General features: G+C 38.9%; 1 protein-coding gene across 1 annotated transcript in view; it reads right to left on the bottom strand.

Moving 5' to 3' along the window:
* Positions 1–14,741, bottom strand: part of LOC126174945 (protein fuzzy) — a 149,170-nt gene that overhangs the window by 111,373 nt on the left and 23,056 nt on the right. Inside the window, exon 2 of the mRNA XM_049921402.1 lies at positions 14,129–14,250. Within this exon, the coding sequence (XP_049777359.1) occupies positions 14,129–14,250 (122 nt within the window). The remainder of the gene's footprint in view (positions 1–14,128; positions 14,251–14,741) is intronic.

Genomic DNA, 14,741 nt, shown 5'->3' with positions numbered 1-14,741 from the left:
TCATGACATGGGTATTTCCACACTATTGACCATTGACCGTAGACTTTCTTTGAATGACTGTAGAACTGTCACAGTGGAATTAGGTGGCTAATAGAAACAAACCAACAATTAACTTGGTTTCACCTACACTTGTTATACACGATCAGTTAATTCACTGTCACATTCAATTTTTACTTCAATAAAGACAATATTTTTGTCAACTGCAATGAACACTCCCCTCCTATAGACTCTAATCTGTCTTTCCTATATACACTCAACAACTTGATAAATACGTCAGCTCTCTCGACTTTGGGTTTCAGCCAGTTCTTGGGGCCAAGAATAATTTGAGCATGAGAACCTTCCTGGAGGACAGTAAATTCAGGGAACTTTACCACAGATACTTTGACAGTTTACTGATAAAATTTTGAAAGCTGAAGTGCCTTTACTCTGAACGCCGCATATCAACTGGCGAGTGTTCATCAGAACACCTTGAACTACCGTCTAGCCTAGAAAAACCTCGTACGCACTCCACAAGTACTCTACTATCCAAGTAGCTGCTTCCTTTGTGTGGTGCACCCCTGACCTATTGAAGGGAGTCCTACAAATCACCACACGAAAACACAAATCTAGAAATCTGCAGTCAAGCCCATCACAGAGTCAACAAAGCCTTGGATGAGACCTCTGCTCGGCTCCAAACCACAGGATCCCAATCAACTCTGTGAACAATGCTGCAAATTGCAAGCTCTGGTTGCATCCCATGCATGAGGCCAGCAGTCTTCACCACCTCTGGAGCCGCTTGTATGAACTGAGGATGGCATCAGAACCCACAGAACAGGCATCATTGGTGTCGACATGAGCCATAAGCTGCAGACAACTGCACCAGCATACTCGACAGCTGCTTACAAGGCCGCATCCACGTCTCGGATGAGGCCTCTTGGCAGACTTACCAAGTGCCAATTGGCTTTCTTTCCAGCCCTGAATGCTATCTGCCTAAGGGACTCCACAATGCACCTAACATTGCAGTTCCCAATAAATAGTAAACTTCTCCCCCGATGTGCCTACTGAAGGAGTGACCACCTGTCCACTCTCAAAGTAAATAAGCGAAGCTAGGCAGACAGTCTCCACATTGGCCCTCTGCCTCGAGTGACGCAAATGTGTTACCACCTCCCACTCACTGCTGTGAGGGCAGATCCGCTGCATCGGGTAGATTAAAAGGTGCCTGAGGAGCAGACCTCATGGGCAAAACAAGCAACACCTGAGGTGTCCCATGTGATGCACCAGAATTTCCTCCACTACTACACTCGAGGCTGCAGCCTGAAGGTGACTGACCAAACCAATAATGCATTCAGCTGTTTACAAACTGCAGCCAGCCCCTCCTGCATCCGCACACAGCATGCACACACCCTAACCATCCTTGCACAACTAACTGAAGAAGTAACCTATAAAAACAGACAGAATCCTAGATATGCAACTTGCTACCCTCCTGATGTGTCATCAATGGACAATTTTGTGTTAATGAGCTATGTAAATAGCTGTTTAGTGAGCAATTATTGTGCTACAGATTGAATTAAATCACCATTACAAAAATGCAAACTTGAACCCCTTAAACAGAAAACAAGCATGAAATTTAATAAATGTTGTACAAAATTTAAAATTGCTGCTCTATAAATGTATATCAGCCACAAGCTGGAGCCTGACTGGCTGGCTTACTAAACAAATGGATAGTTGCCTTCAAAACAAAACAAAAAATGAGCAACTACTACACTACAGACAATGAATTTACACCTCTTAACTGGCTGTTCAGTATGCAACTATAGCAGTAAGACTGGATGAAATCACTCTAGCAAAAACACGAGATAGAACCTCTTAAACAGAAAAACATGCACAAAATGTAATTACTATACTGCGAGGAAAACACAGAAAAAGATAAACACTTAACTTGCCACTCTGTAAACGTATATCATCTGGGAGCTAGAGCTTGACTGAGTAATCCCAAATCAAGAACAATAAACATGTAAGGTCAGACTCTGCCTATCCACATGGCCAGATAACTGCTGCTTACACACCATCTGACAAGATATGTGATTAGTCAAAAGAAGATAAAGTTTGAAAAGGTGTAATGTTCATTTTTAGAGTTTCTGTTGCAGTTTTTTACTGAAAACTGTGAATACTTTTATTTTTCATTCACTACAAATGACTAGTTTTTGCCATTAGCCACCACGAAATTATCTCAACATAGACCATCTGGTACACAAGCTCACAGAGTAGCTTCCTGCACCTTCCGCCTAGTAATATTGTGAACAAGTGGTGAATGGCAATATTATCCAATGCTGTGAATGGCAGAAACCAATCATTTGTGAAGTCCAAAAACATAAATATACATGGCATAGACTGAACAATAAGTATGTGATATGTCATTTTCAATGGAATGATGTCATCAGCATTAAAGCAACATCTGGCTTTTCCCAAGGAAGAGTGACAAAAACACAATGTTTGCTACAAATACAAATGATCTTACTAATTACTTCAGTAGCTCTCAGAGGCTACTGGCAGAGGATGCATTTGCTAACAAGGGGATGATGGTGGTGATGATGATGATGATGTTTGGTGTGTGGGGCGCTCAACTGCACAGTCATCAGCGCCTGTAAAAAGTCCCAATTTTTGCACCATCCATTTTCTTTTCACAATCCAATCCAGTCACTTGTAGTGATGCAAGGGGTACCAAATTTGTTATAAAAGTCAGTAAAGTACTCAATGGACAGTATTTTTCAGTACAGGTATTTTGTTCATTCCAAGCAAATATCGATTCGGGACGTCATCGCCTAGACACAGTTAACTGTAATCTGAATCTGTTTTAGCAAACTAATAGTTTCTTTCAGGTGATAAAATTTTATTGATTATGAAACACAATTTTTTGAAGTTTATTCAGAATGGGAAATGTTAATTAGTAATTGCACGCCATAATTTATCTGTTTAATGTAAAGGTGTTTTGAATTTTATGTGTATGAAAAAAAATGAATTAATATGTGCGGCTTTTATTCTGAGATGAGTTATCACTTAGAGTGCTAAAAGTGCGCATGTACAGTTCGCTGAACTGCGTGGTGAATTTTATTTTTTGTGATTTTGACCCGAATGGAAACAAATCCAGTTTCATTTAGACTTTACGTGACATAGACACATCATGTTATTACAAAAGAGTCGTTTAGCCCATTAGGGAAAAGTGAAACCTGTGCGCTCGATTTGAAATACGTTACGCGCTAGTGCATGATCGAGCAGTCCAGTGAATCGCGTACAATAGTTGCAAATGCACTTGGACTTAATGTATGAAGTAGGAAATTAATTTTGAGACAAGTGCTGATTTTGACAAAAAATGAACCAGAAGTTTATTCAAAATATTGAGGTTCTGTTTTAATTGAGACACATAACACCTTGTTGATCACATTGCTTAGCAACACTGTAATGCAGATTAATTAATTCATTAGGATGATTTGCGACGTAATAAGTCCCATTAGACAGACAAACTGTTACACGAAATTTGCTGACCGCATGAGAGTAAGAGAGTGATTTTATTTCCAGAAATGCCAATAAACCGGTGATTTCAAAAGTTAAATTACTAACTTTGTGTAACTTCATTGATTGTCCCATGCCACTGCTGAATGTGTTGTATTGTGTCTCTTCACAAGAGATCTCAAGAAGCAAGGATAAACAATAAATAAGAAGAAGACTAAAGAAGAGGCATCGGTATACACTCTCACAAATAATGATGATGATGATGAAACGATGAGGACAACACAAACACCCAGCCCCCAGAAAGAGAAAAATCCCCAACCCGGCCAGGAAACGAACCCAGGACCCAGAGGCAGCAACGCTAGCTCCCAGACTAGGAGCTGTGGACTGCAAACAAGAAGATTGCTCAATTAGAAAACTGGTTTGAAATTTAGGAACACTTGCAGATGATCCATACATGGTGCAAAGACTGATACCAGACTCTCAAGATAGGCAAATATGATGTAAAGTTGTTAAATAGGTGAAGATGTTCAACACTGTAAGATTACAATCAGTGGGCTTGGTCACAACGGACAAATTTTTCTATAATATTCAGGAGCAGGTAGAAATAAGGTTCACAGTAATTCAAACAGACAGTGATGTAGAGAATGGTTGAACAAACTGACAATTCTAAATGGTCAGTAATTTCACATGCTGAAACACAAAAACTGTCATAGAGTGATAAATCTGTACACAGAGTAATCCCAAATCAAGAACACGAAACAAGCAAGGTCAGACTCTAGCTATCCACATGGCATGATAACTGTAGCTTCTTGTAACATGAAAGAGTGAATGCAATTCTGCCTCTCATAGCATTTATTTGCGGTATCATACCAGGGGACATGCTGACCTTGCACATCTCCCACCCTTCACAGTGCCATGTGACGATTTGCTGCCTGTACAGCGACAGTATCTCTGACTGCCCATGAGTATTGATACTTGGGCTAAATGAAAGATCTGCATTATTTTGGTATATTAACATGCCCCACTCCCCTCCCCTAACGGACATGTAGGCTGAAACTGGCAACTGGCATGGCCACCAACGGAAGGAGAGAGAGAAATGTCGCAATCCTTAACAAAGTGTCCCACAATATGTCTATGCTGTGATTGTCTGTTTCAAGTATTGTACTGGGGCCACAGGTTATAGAACCAGCTGTTTGGGCCTGACTGCAGGAAGTGAGTGCCAGTGGTAGAGCTCTGAGAGCAGTAACAGTTCTGCCTCCACGGATAGCTCACTGTCTTTATGTTTGACCTTCACTCCATTTTCAATTTGTAGAAGGAATCATTTTCTTGGTAGGAACCACAATTAGCTCACGAGTTGCAATTCCATCGACACACACTGGTGTTCACTGAGGAACCCCTTTTGTCAGCCAAGACATAGGTAGATCTTGTAACAACGGTGATAGCCAGTCTCACAGAGAAGTTCATCATAACAGTGGTTGCTTTTATGGGCTCAAGTGGTCCAAGAGGGGCAGCGTTGTGGACTCCCACAGTTGGAAATTCAGCTGCTCATGATCGTAATTCCAAACATTTGTTACCCTGTATAGCCAATGAAAACAATTTGGGTCCCCCAGAGTTTTGGTTGATACATGGACCTTGCATAACAACAAGGCTCAGCGACTGAGTGGTGGGTTTGCTGGGTTGGGTATAACAAGTCAAAGAAAGTACATGGCATGCGCCCACGCAATACTTTGACAGGATTAAACCCACTGATAGAGGTGGACCTATATGTTGTGAGGAAGCTTGTGAGGGTTTCCCTAGAAATCGGAATACTTATAATTATTTGCATTTGATGTGTCCTTACCAGCCACAAAACTTCAGAATACAACATTGGGTGAAACAGAATGGTAGTCATAAAATGGCAGGAATACATAAAATAAAACCCTTGTACTAAAATAACAAGAGATGTACAAGTGTAAGAAATAGCTGAGAAGTCTGGGTTAGGCTGTCTCTCTTTGGATGAAGCTGGGTGACCCCTGGAGCCAATTTCTGATAAAACAGGTACTCAGTCAAACAGCAAAATGAAATACAATAACATCATAGATTACAACATTTAAGAAATCTAAAAGAATAGAAAGTGGACAGGCATAGGGAGAGGTCTGCATGCCAGTCAGCTTTAGTCTGAGGCCCCTGGGGCCAATCAGGTTGCTTTCCCACATTTATGGAGATCTGAAAGAAGGTTGTGGATGGTAACAACTACTGTGTTTTGTGGATGGCCATGATTTATGACTAGGAGACTGTTCAAAGAGTTACAACATGTTAGGAAAATCCTAGTAAAACAGATGTTTATGTACCCCAGGGGGCATAGATTATAGCCATGGCTTCTGCCACGATAAGAAATAACATCGTTAATAGTGAGTGTTGTTCAAGATGCCTGTTATGTGAGTAAGGATATCCAGTTTTGCCTTCAACCACAGAGCTGTCAACATATAATGTTCACTCTGCGAAATTCATCAAGAACTGAGAGGAACAAATGCTGGAGCATTGAGGGGGCTACCATTTCCTTTGGGTTTAAGAGACAGATCTATGGACAGGGCGTAGAAGGATTCTGACATGGGGTTTCATTGGAGGAAGGCTAAGTTCACAACTGAGAGGTAAATAGGCTGCTAAAATCCTCCTTGAACAAGAATCTTGTTGTTTAGATGCTCAGAGAAACTACAAATTTGGAATGTGAAATTTAGAGGCAGTTCTTGTCACCTAATTGGGAAAAGGGGGGGAGGGGGGGGAACCCAGCCTCAGGCAGAGGCTATCCACATGACTAGTCCAAAATATTACAGAAGAGAGTCTAGCCTCCCTATGGTAAAATAGTTATCTAAAAAACATAACTCAGCTCTATATATTTGTTTAATTGATGGAATGCAAATGAATTACAAAATATATCTTGTTTGTTTAGTATGAAATATGTTTTAAATCTGTACATAATTTCAAATTGTCGTCATGTGGCAGAGCTGAGGGCGAAGCAAGCAGACTATGTTAAGGTGTTTTCCAGTATGTCCTTGGTCTGGGTAAAAGCTTGCACAGTCTATGAGCTGCTTATGCAATGTGGTGAGCACATAGTTGAACTTAGTTATTTCAATGCAACAGTTTGTAATTCTGGTGATGCATTGTCATGGTGTTTTAGTGTGAACAGTTATACTGAACTTTATTCGAGAATCAGTTATTCAATCAACTTCAGTGAACTGGTTAGATGTGGGGGAATTTGCTTACATTAACGAATCAGTACACAGGACAATGGCTTTAGAACAGAAGTAAACACTGCCTGTGTATCCCATGCTTGCACTAGCATTTCAAAATCATATTTCATTCTTGGGTACACTATCATCATTGTAAGACCACCATTTCAGATAACTTGTTTTCTTGAATTAAAAATAACATTAACATTGAATGTAATTCTGATGTCAGAGCACATCCGTGTCCTAATGGACTAGTCCTAATTAACCTTATTTAATAATTCATATTTATTTCAGTTTAATATTCACTGGTTGTTCCTTAGCCATGTTACTATTATTTGAAGAATTTCTTGGGGGCACAATGCAACAGCACACAACCAGACCACTACATTTGCAGACAAACTACTAAATTTATTAAATGACTGTGTGCTTGCACACTGGTTGTTACGCAGCAGCCTTCCTTTTTTTTATTTATTTTTTTTTTCTCTATAAACTAAGTGGCACATTGTGATTGGTTACCTTTTATGAGAAAATAAAACCCCAATAGCACATGTGAAGTTGCAATGTTATTTGGATATGTACTTCTAAAACTAAGCACCAGAAATGACTCTCCATCACTTAACCTAAATCGCCCAGCTTGTTGTAATTTGCAATATTGTATCCCCTCTTTGCTCTTCTCCATTATCTTCCACATCCTTCCTTCTGTTTCCTCTTCTTTTTTATTGTCTGTATTCTCTTACTCTTATTAGATTCTGCATCCTTTTGAACTCACTTTCTGGTCTGTCTGGCTGCCTGTCCAGCACATATTTTGCAATTGATTTTAAACTACCTTCCCAATGAGCTAGAGATGAAATTTTAAACATAGCTCAGAATTGGATGGCAAAGCAATATCACCTCACTTTTTAGTCAGTCTGTAAGGGGGCAGGTGTGGGTTGGGGTGGAGGTTGTAATGCCTAACATCTACAACCTGTTCAAAATTACTTTAGAATTGGCATTTATAATGGAAGTAGAAGAGAGAGCCCACACCTGAGGCCTGGACAGCATTTCACCAATCTCACAATATCTGTGGCCGCATTAACCACCCGAAGTTGCAAAGCCTTCATGCGACCACTCCGACACTTCCCGCTTGCACTGTGTTTGAACTCGAGATAGTCTACTGTGTGATTGTTGCTCCCTCTGAGTTTGTTTGTTGTCATACTCACTGTTGCAGGAGTTGTTACTGTATTTGTTGTTACTGTTATTTGTTGTGTCACACTGAACAATGTCAGTAAGAAGACTTGCTGTGTGGCACTGAATAATGTCAGAAAGAAGTTCATATAAAGTTATGAGTGGAGAAGTTCTGTGTCATTCTCTAGGCCAGGAGATCATCACATGAGGTCAGTTGAGAAAATGGTTTGCGAGTTGTGTGTCTACTCTGAGACTGGAAAACTTAATGGCAGCCCACTGCTCTCTGTCAATAATGTAACCGATAGAATGCTGCAGCTCTGAAGATAAACAGAACAGAGACAGCTAGGGACAAGGAGATGGACAGACAGAGAGGGTGGAGGAAATCATTAGAAAGAGGTTGAGGATGATATGAACAAAGAGGGGGGATGAAATGGACAGAGAGAGAGAGGAGAGAGAAAATTGACAAAGAGAGAGGGAGGAGCAGATGGACTGAGAGAGGGAATGGGAAGATACAAACAGAGAGAGAGAGAGAGAGAGAGAGGGAGAAGGAGGAGCATGTAGCCAGAGAGGGAGCAGAAGGAGATGGACGGAAAGAGGGGTGAGTAGAATATAGACAGGGAGAGAGGGAGGAGATGGACAGAGAGAGGAGGAGGAGGAACTGGACAGAGAAAGGGGGAGGAGCTGATGGGCAATGAGAGTGGAGAGGATGGACAGAGAAGGGGGAGGGGGGAGGGAGATGATATGCAAGGGCAAAACTGTGGGTATCAAGCTAACACACACAAAAAAAAAATCTATTACAAACAATTATAGGCATAGTCCACATCAATTCAGGCAGGCTAGGAAAAAATCTTACCTTCATAGTCTCGGATGTTATTGAATTTAGCATGTGTTAAAGTGAAGGACTATGTAAGGCACAAGTCTTTTTTTGTTTTCTCCAAAAAAATTTCTGCTCTGAGATACAGTCCTCCAAAGATGACACTGTGCTTACCATTTTGAAGATGTGAATTTTGGAAAAAAATTGTAAAAACTGTATCTCTAGAACAGTCCAAGACATTTTGTTGTAGTTTTTTTTTTAAATTTGAAAGATAATTTCTTTATGGTTACAAAGAAATCCTCCATTTGGACCTATATGTCAAAGCTCTTTTGCTATAGCGTTCTGAACTTTTTTATATTTATGGAAAAAAAATTTTCTTCAAAAATGCCGATCCATAAAGTTATGATTTTTTCTGTTGATTAGTACCACACAGTTCTTTCTACATTCCCTGAAAAGGAGAGCTTCCATTTTTAGGTTGAAGAGGTTTTATAAAGAACTGAAATTTTTTCCATACATAAAATCTGTTTTATTTACCACATTATCACATAACAGGCTCATAAAAATCAAAACCTACCCTTATTTAACATAATTTTAGTTTTGAATGAAGAGTAAGAGACCCATTTTTCAAGCATTTTAAATGGTTCCAAAATGTATGTGAAAGGTCCAAAGACTTAAAGGTTTCAGTTTATGCAACTTCTGTGCACTCTGTTTTGTACTGAAAGTAGCCAGTCAATGAACTAAAAATGTGTTTTACTGCTTCAATATCTTCCTTTGATATAGAGTGATGTCTTCCTTTTGAACCAATAGGAACTGGAGCACTTACAATCTTCAAAACCTTGTGAACAGGATGTGAGCACTGATGGCATTGTTGCTATCCTTTAGCTGGAAACATAAATCCAGCAGCTGATCCATGTGGTAGCATTAAGTTCACTACAACTCCATTTAACTCATAACTGTTTATAATTTCTGTAATCCACCAGTCACAGTCATACACACACCACAAACATCCCCATTCTCAGGTTGTGAATGAGAATATTATCCTGCTGTTTCTGAGGTGTTGGCCAAATGAATGAAATTTCTTCTTTCTTGCCCTTCAAAGTGCATGCAACATGAGTTCGCCCATCACTTTGACTCCAAACATGTGTCTTCTGAATTCCTTTTACAGGAGCAGTTTGTTTGGACCATTGTTCTTTTTTCTGCTCACAGAATTCTTCGATTTCCTCTTTGGACAAAAGAATGGGGGCTGTGGATGTGTAAGATTTCAAGATTCTCATAAAATCCTCAGCATTCTGAATTACAACTGTATTTGGTCTGGAAAGATTATGTTTTGTAGCATGGTGCTTCAGCAGGTCTCCTGCACCATCACAGTCGGGTGACCAGTAGCACTGTATACCCAGTCAGTTGGCACAACCAACTTACTCAATTCAAACAGCTGGTAATTCTTTTTAAAATGACTAGGAGCACCATCAGAAATATTGATGATCTTCTCTGACTCTGTTTGCAGTTAAAGAATTTACTAGCAAAGCATGTCCTGAGTCATGTCCTGTGTCATCACTTATAACTGCAACACTGTGGTCTTGTTTTGAAAATATGTCACTCCTGTAAAAATTGAAACCTGGTCATTGCTCCAATGATACCCTTGTGGGATAATTACAGCCCAGTTCTCAGCAAAATCACAGTGAAGTACTAAACATAGTTCTTCAGCCTGTGTACACACCCATTCACTTCTGCAATGTATTGTTGCAATTTCTTCAGATTCTGGTTTATTGCTGCTTTCACTGACCATTTACCAAGTTCATCAATGAAACTGTCAAATGCAACAGTTTTCTTAATTAGTTTATTTTCCTCCCACATCGCATATGTAATTTCTTCAGAGTTATCTGCTATGTCTTCCAGGCCAACTGTCTGTAAAGGCAGTCACCGCATTCTTGGAACAAACACGTCTCTCGCTTTATGTCACAGACCACTAATGACTTCACACACACAACCAAGGTGTCATATGTCATGTGCTCCAGTACGTTCTTCAAAGCTACCACACTAAGTTCTCTAGTCTTCCAAACACAGACCTCACAGACCTCACATTCCTTGATTTGTCTACCATGTACTCTGATACTGATGGAATGTGGTTCAAATTGTTTTCTCTGAAAATGTCTCTGGAATAATAGTTGAAACTTGTACTTTTTCACTGTAGGATGCACAATATTCAACAACTGAATCTCATTCTGGAAACTGAATTGATATTTGTGAAACATTCCTGGAAAGAGGTGCAAGAGTGTTTTGGTTCATTTTCTTCTAAAGATGGAATTCCTACTTTGAAGAGTGTGGTCAGTTTTGCTGTAGTGTATTCACCCACAGCTTTAGTAATTTCTCTGCGCTTTCTTGATCCATAGAGCTTATGACTCGACTTCACTGACCATGGTTTCTTAACAGGACTAACACCTATCTCTATACTTGACTGATTCAGGGTATTTTCATTTTTCTTCTATTGATGCAAAATCTGCATCATCTGCACCATGGGAGGCTTCACCTTGTTCAGCTACTCTCGTTTTGTTATCTGTCAGAACATTTAGAACACTAAAAGTCCTCACTGGAAACATCTTCACTTTGAAACAGAGTCTTCAAATGAGAACACTTATTCCCAAACTGAACAAAGTCTGTTTTTTAATGAAAAGAGTCAGCACAATTCACTCTCCTGTGGCCCCAGTCAGAATACATTTCAAACAGTCCTTTTCTCAATACACACTGCAACTGTGTCAACTGGCAAATTCCTCATGAAAACACAGAACTCACTGCACGTTCTCAGATTTCATAGAAGCTTTTTTGTAAACAAGTTAGCACTGAACAACTACAATACAGAAACCTGCAATGAACAAACAGGACAAAGACAATAGAAATAAACATTGTAACAATGAAATTAATAAGAAACAATTTCGGTGAAGTCAACTTCAGTGAAGAACTTAAAAGTGGAAGCTCTCCTTTACAAATAATATAGTACTACAGGGTATTAATCAACAGAAAAAAAATCTACATTTTCTGGATCGGCATTTTTGAAAAAAAAAAATTCTGTGAATTATTAAAAAAATTCAAAAGGCGACTGTAAAAGAACTTTGACAGATATATCCAAATGGAGGATGCCATTGTAACCGTAAAACAATTATCTATCAACTAAAGAAACTCTAACAAAATATCTAGAACTGTTACAGAGATACAGCATTTTACAATTGTTTTCAAAATTTGCATCTCCAAAATTGTGTTCACAGTGTCATCTTTGGAGGCCTGTATCTCGGGGCAGGATTTTTTTTGGAGATAACAAAAAGATATGTGTTTTTTTTATTTACTCCTGAATTTTAACGTATACTAAATTCAATAACATCCGAGACTATGAAGGTAACTCCCTGCCTGAAGTGATACAGATTATGCCTATTTAAAATTAATTTTGCTTGTTTTTTATTTTACTTTTTTAAGGAAATTACAACTGAACACATTCATTGTGGGTAGATACAACACTATTCTACTTCATGTATTAACAGATAAAAAGACACTGAAATAAACCTGACATTTGTCTACATCTACGTCCACATGCTGCAAACACTGAATTGCAAGGCAGAAGGTATATCCTATTGCACCAGTTATTAAGAGTTTCTTCGCTTTCCATTCACATATTGAGTGTAAGAAGTATGATTGTTCAATGCCTCTATTTGTCCTGTAATTAATCTAATCTTGTCCTCATGATCCCTACGTGAGCGATACATTCAGGCTTGTAGTATATTCCTAGTATCATCATTTAAGGCCAGTTCTTGAAACATTATACATAGGCTTTCTTGGGATAGTTTAAGTTTATCTTCACGAGCCTGTCAGCTTACTTTTTCTGCATCTCTGTGACACTCTCCTATGGACCAAACAAACCAATGACCATTTGTGCTGCCCTTCTCTGTATAGGTTCAATACCCCCTGTTAGCCCCATTTGGTTCACGTCCCACACACTTGAGCAATATTCCAGAATGGGTCACATGAGTGATGTGTAAGAAATCTCCTTTGTAGACTGACTGCATTTTCCCAATAATCTACAACCTTCTTTACCCACGACTGCAGATCCTATCTGTTCATTCTACTTCATATCCCTACAAATTGTTACACTCAGGTATTTGTACGAGTTGGGCGATTCGAACTGTCATTCACTGACATTATAGTCATCGAATGCAACTTTTTTTTTTATGTACGCAGCTTTACATTTCTGAACATTTAAAGAAATTTGTGATTTCTTGTGCCATTTTGAAATCTTATCAAGATCTGACTGAATATTTATGCAGCTTCTTCCATATAGTACTTCACTATAGATAACCGTGTCATCTGAAAACCGCCCCCCCCCCCTCCCCCCGTGGTTATTATTAATACTGTCCACAACATGAACATAATCTCATCGTTATGTTTAAAATATGCTGAAAGATAAAAATTTTAATATATCTTACTTTTAAACTTGATTGAAAAATAGTTTCTCCTAACCCCCCCCCCGTATCCTAGCCCGATACAGATAGTCCTGAAAACTTGTGACACTGAATTTTTAATATCTGTAGCTTTGTAAATGCTTTTAAAAGTTTTAAAACAAAAAATGTGGGAAGCATGCAACACATAACTGAGGCATGAATAGTCCACCTCATTGTTATTACCTATGGCTTGTGCTCCACATTTTTTTTGTTTTAAATCTTACAAGTATTTTCATGGCTTTTAAAAATTCATGATCACAAATTTTCTGCTCTGTCTGTATGGGGTTAAGAACTTGTATGGGGCTATGAGAAATTATTTTATACTTGTTAGCCCAATTAAAAAACATAGTATATTAAAAATTTATTTTTATTTAAATAATTATTAATTTTTTCTTTTGCCTTTCATCATTTCTATAATGAATACTTCAAATCTGTAAAGGAATGTATACTGGTATGAACTGTTCTGCCAGATTAACCCTGCAGCATAGCTTGGACTTCAAACCTTGCCTTGCAGGGATGTGGTTTAATGCCTTCACAGGATGCCTATCAAGAACTTTCACAATTTTGTACACTCATCTACAGAATAAAACTGCTATGTTGTGGCTAAGCCCCTTTTCTCTAAATCACTTCTCACGACAGTGCAACTGCAGCAAGATATGCACAAGTGCTTCTTGTGGAGTTCTGCGAGTAGAAGAAAGGTATCGATTGACTGAAGGTGTGAAGTAGGTTGTACTGCATTTGGTAACAGAACAACCCACAAAAGCCAAGTGTGGATTTAAGACTCAAACGAAGACATAGTTTTGTCCTGTCAATAAGTCTTCCTTTCTTCCTGTTATTTTATTTGTTTCCATTCTGTCATTTCTTACATATCTTGGAAAGTGACTTTAAGGTGGTTGCTGTTAAGTGTCACAACTATATATAAAAACCATCAATCAGGTTTATCTTTACTACTCCCACATTGCCCTTACCTTTCCTCTACTTCATGCCACACAACTGTCATGTCTGATGAAGAGGTGCTCTGAAGCATCATTTTGTGGCATTTTCCAAACATGTGAACACCATTTAGTGAGGCCACAACTGGAAACGGAAGCTGCAAAAAAATGGAATTGATGTATTCAGTTGTGGAAGCCCACTGCACAGTCCTAAATAACTACAAACAATTCATCATACAAAAAGTTTTCACTGCGCAAGTCCCATCACAATATTAGCTATGCCCACAAAATTCCTATTTAATTGGTTACTACAAAATGGTTACAAATGGTTGAAATGCCTCTGTGAATATAAGGTGGTGTACAGTGCAATCAGGTTTCATCTTGTAATGTTGAGGATGCAGGCTACAGTACTTAAAAGTTGCAATTTTCAGTTCAATTTCATGTGAATTTTCATTAATCATTACCTTCATGAAAAATCTTGAAACTGAATGCATTACTAATCTGGCTACTGCTTCTCCTTCAATGAGCGGGTGGTATACAAACCAACCCATAACACAACCAAGGGCGCCCACATGGCACCCTCCCCACACAACCTGGTTATGGCCCATCTAAAGGAAACCTTCGTAGCCATCCAATACCCAAACCTCTT

The sequence above is a fragment of the Schistocerca cancellata genome, chromosome 3 (assembly GCF_023864275.1).
Source record: "Schistocerca cancellata isolate TAMUIC-IGC-003103 chromosome 3, iqSchCanc2.1, whole genome shotgun sequence".
NCBI classification, from domain to species: Eukaryota; Metazoa; Arthropoda; class Insecta; order Orthoptera; family Acrididae; genus Schistocerca; species Schistocerca cancellata.
Note: the sequence above shows the minus strand (reverse complement) of the source record. Positions and strands in the feature narration are given on the sequence as shown.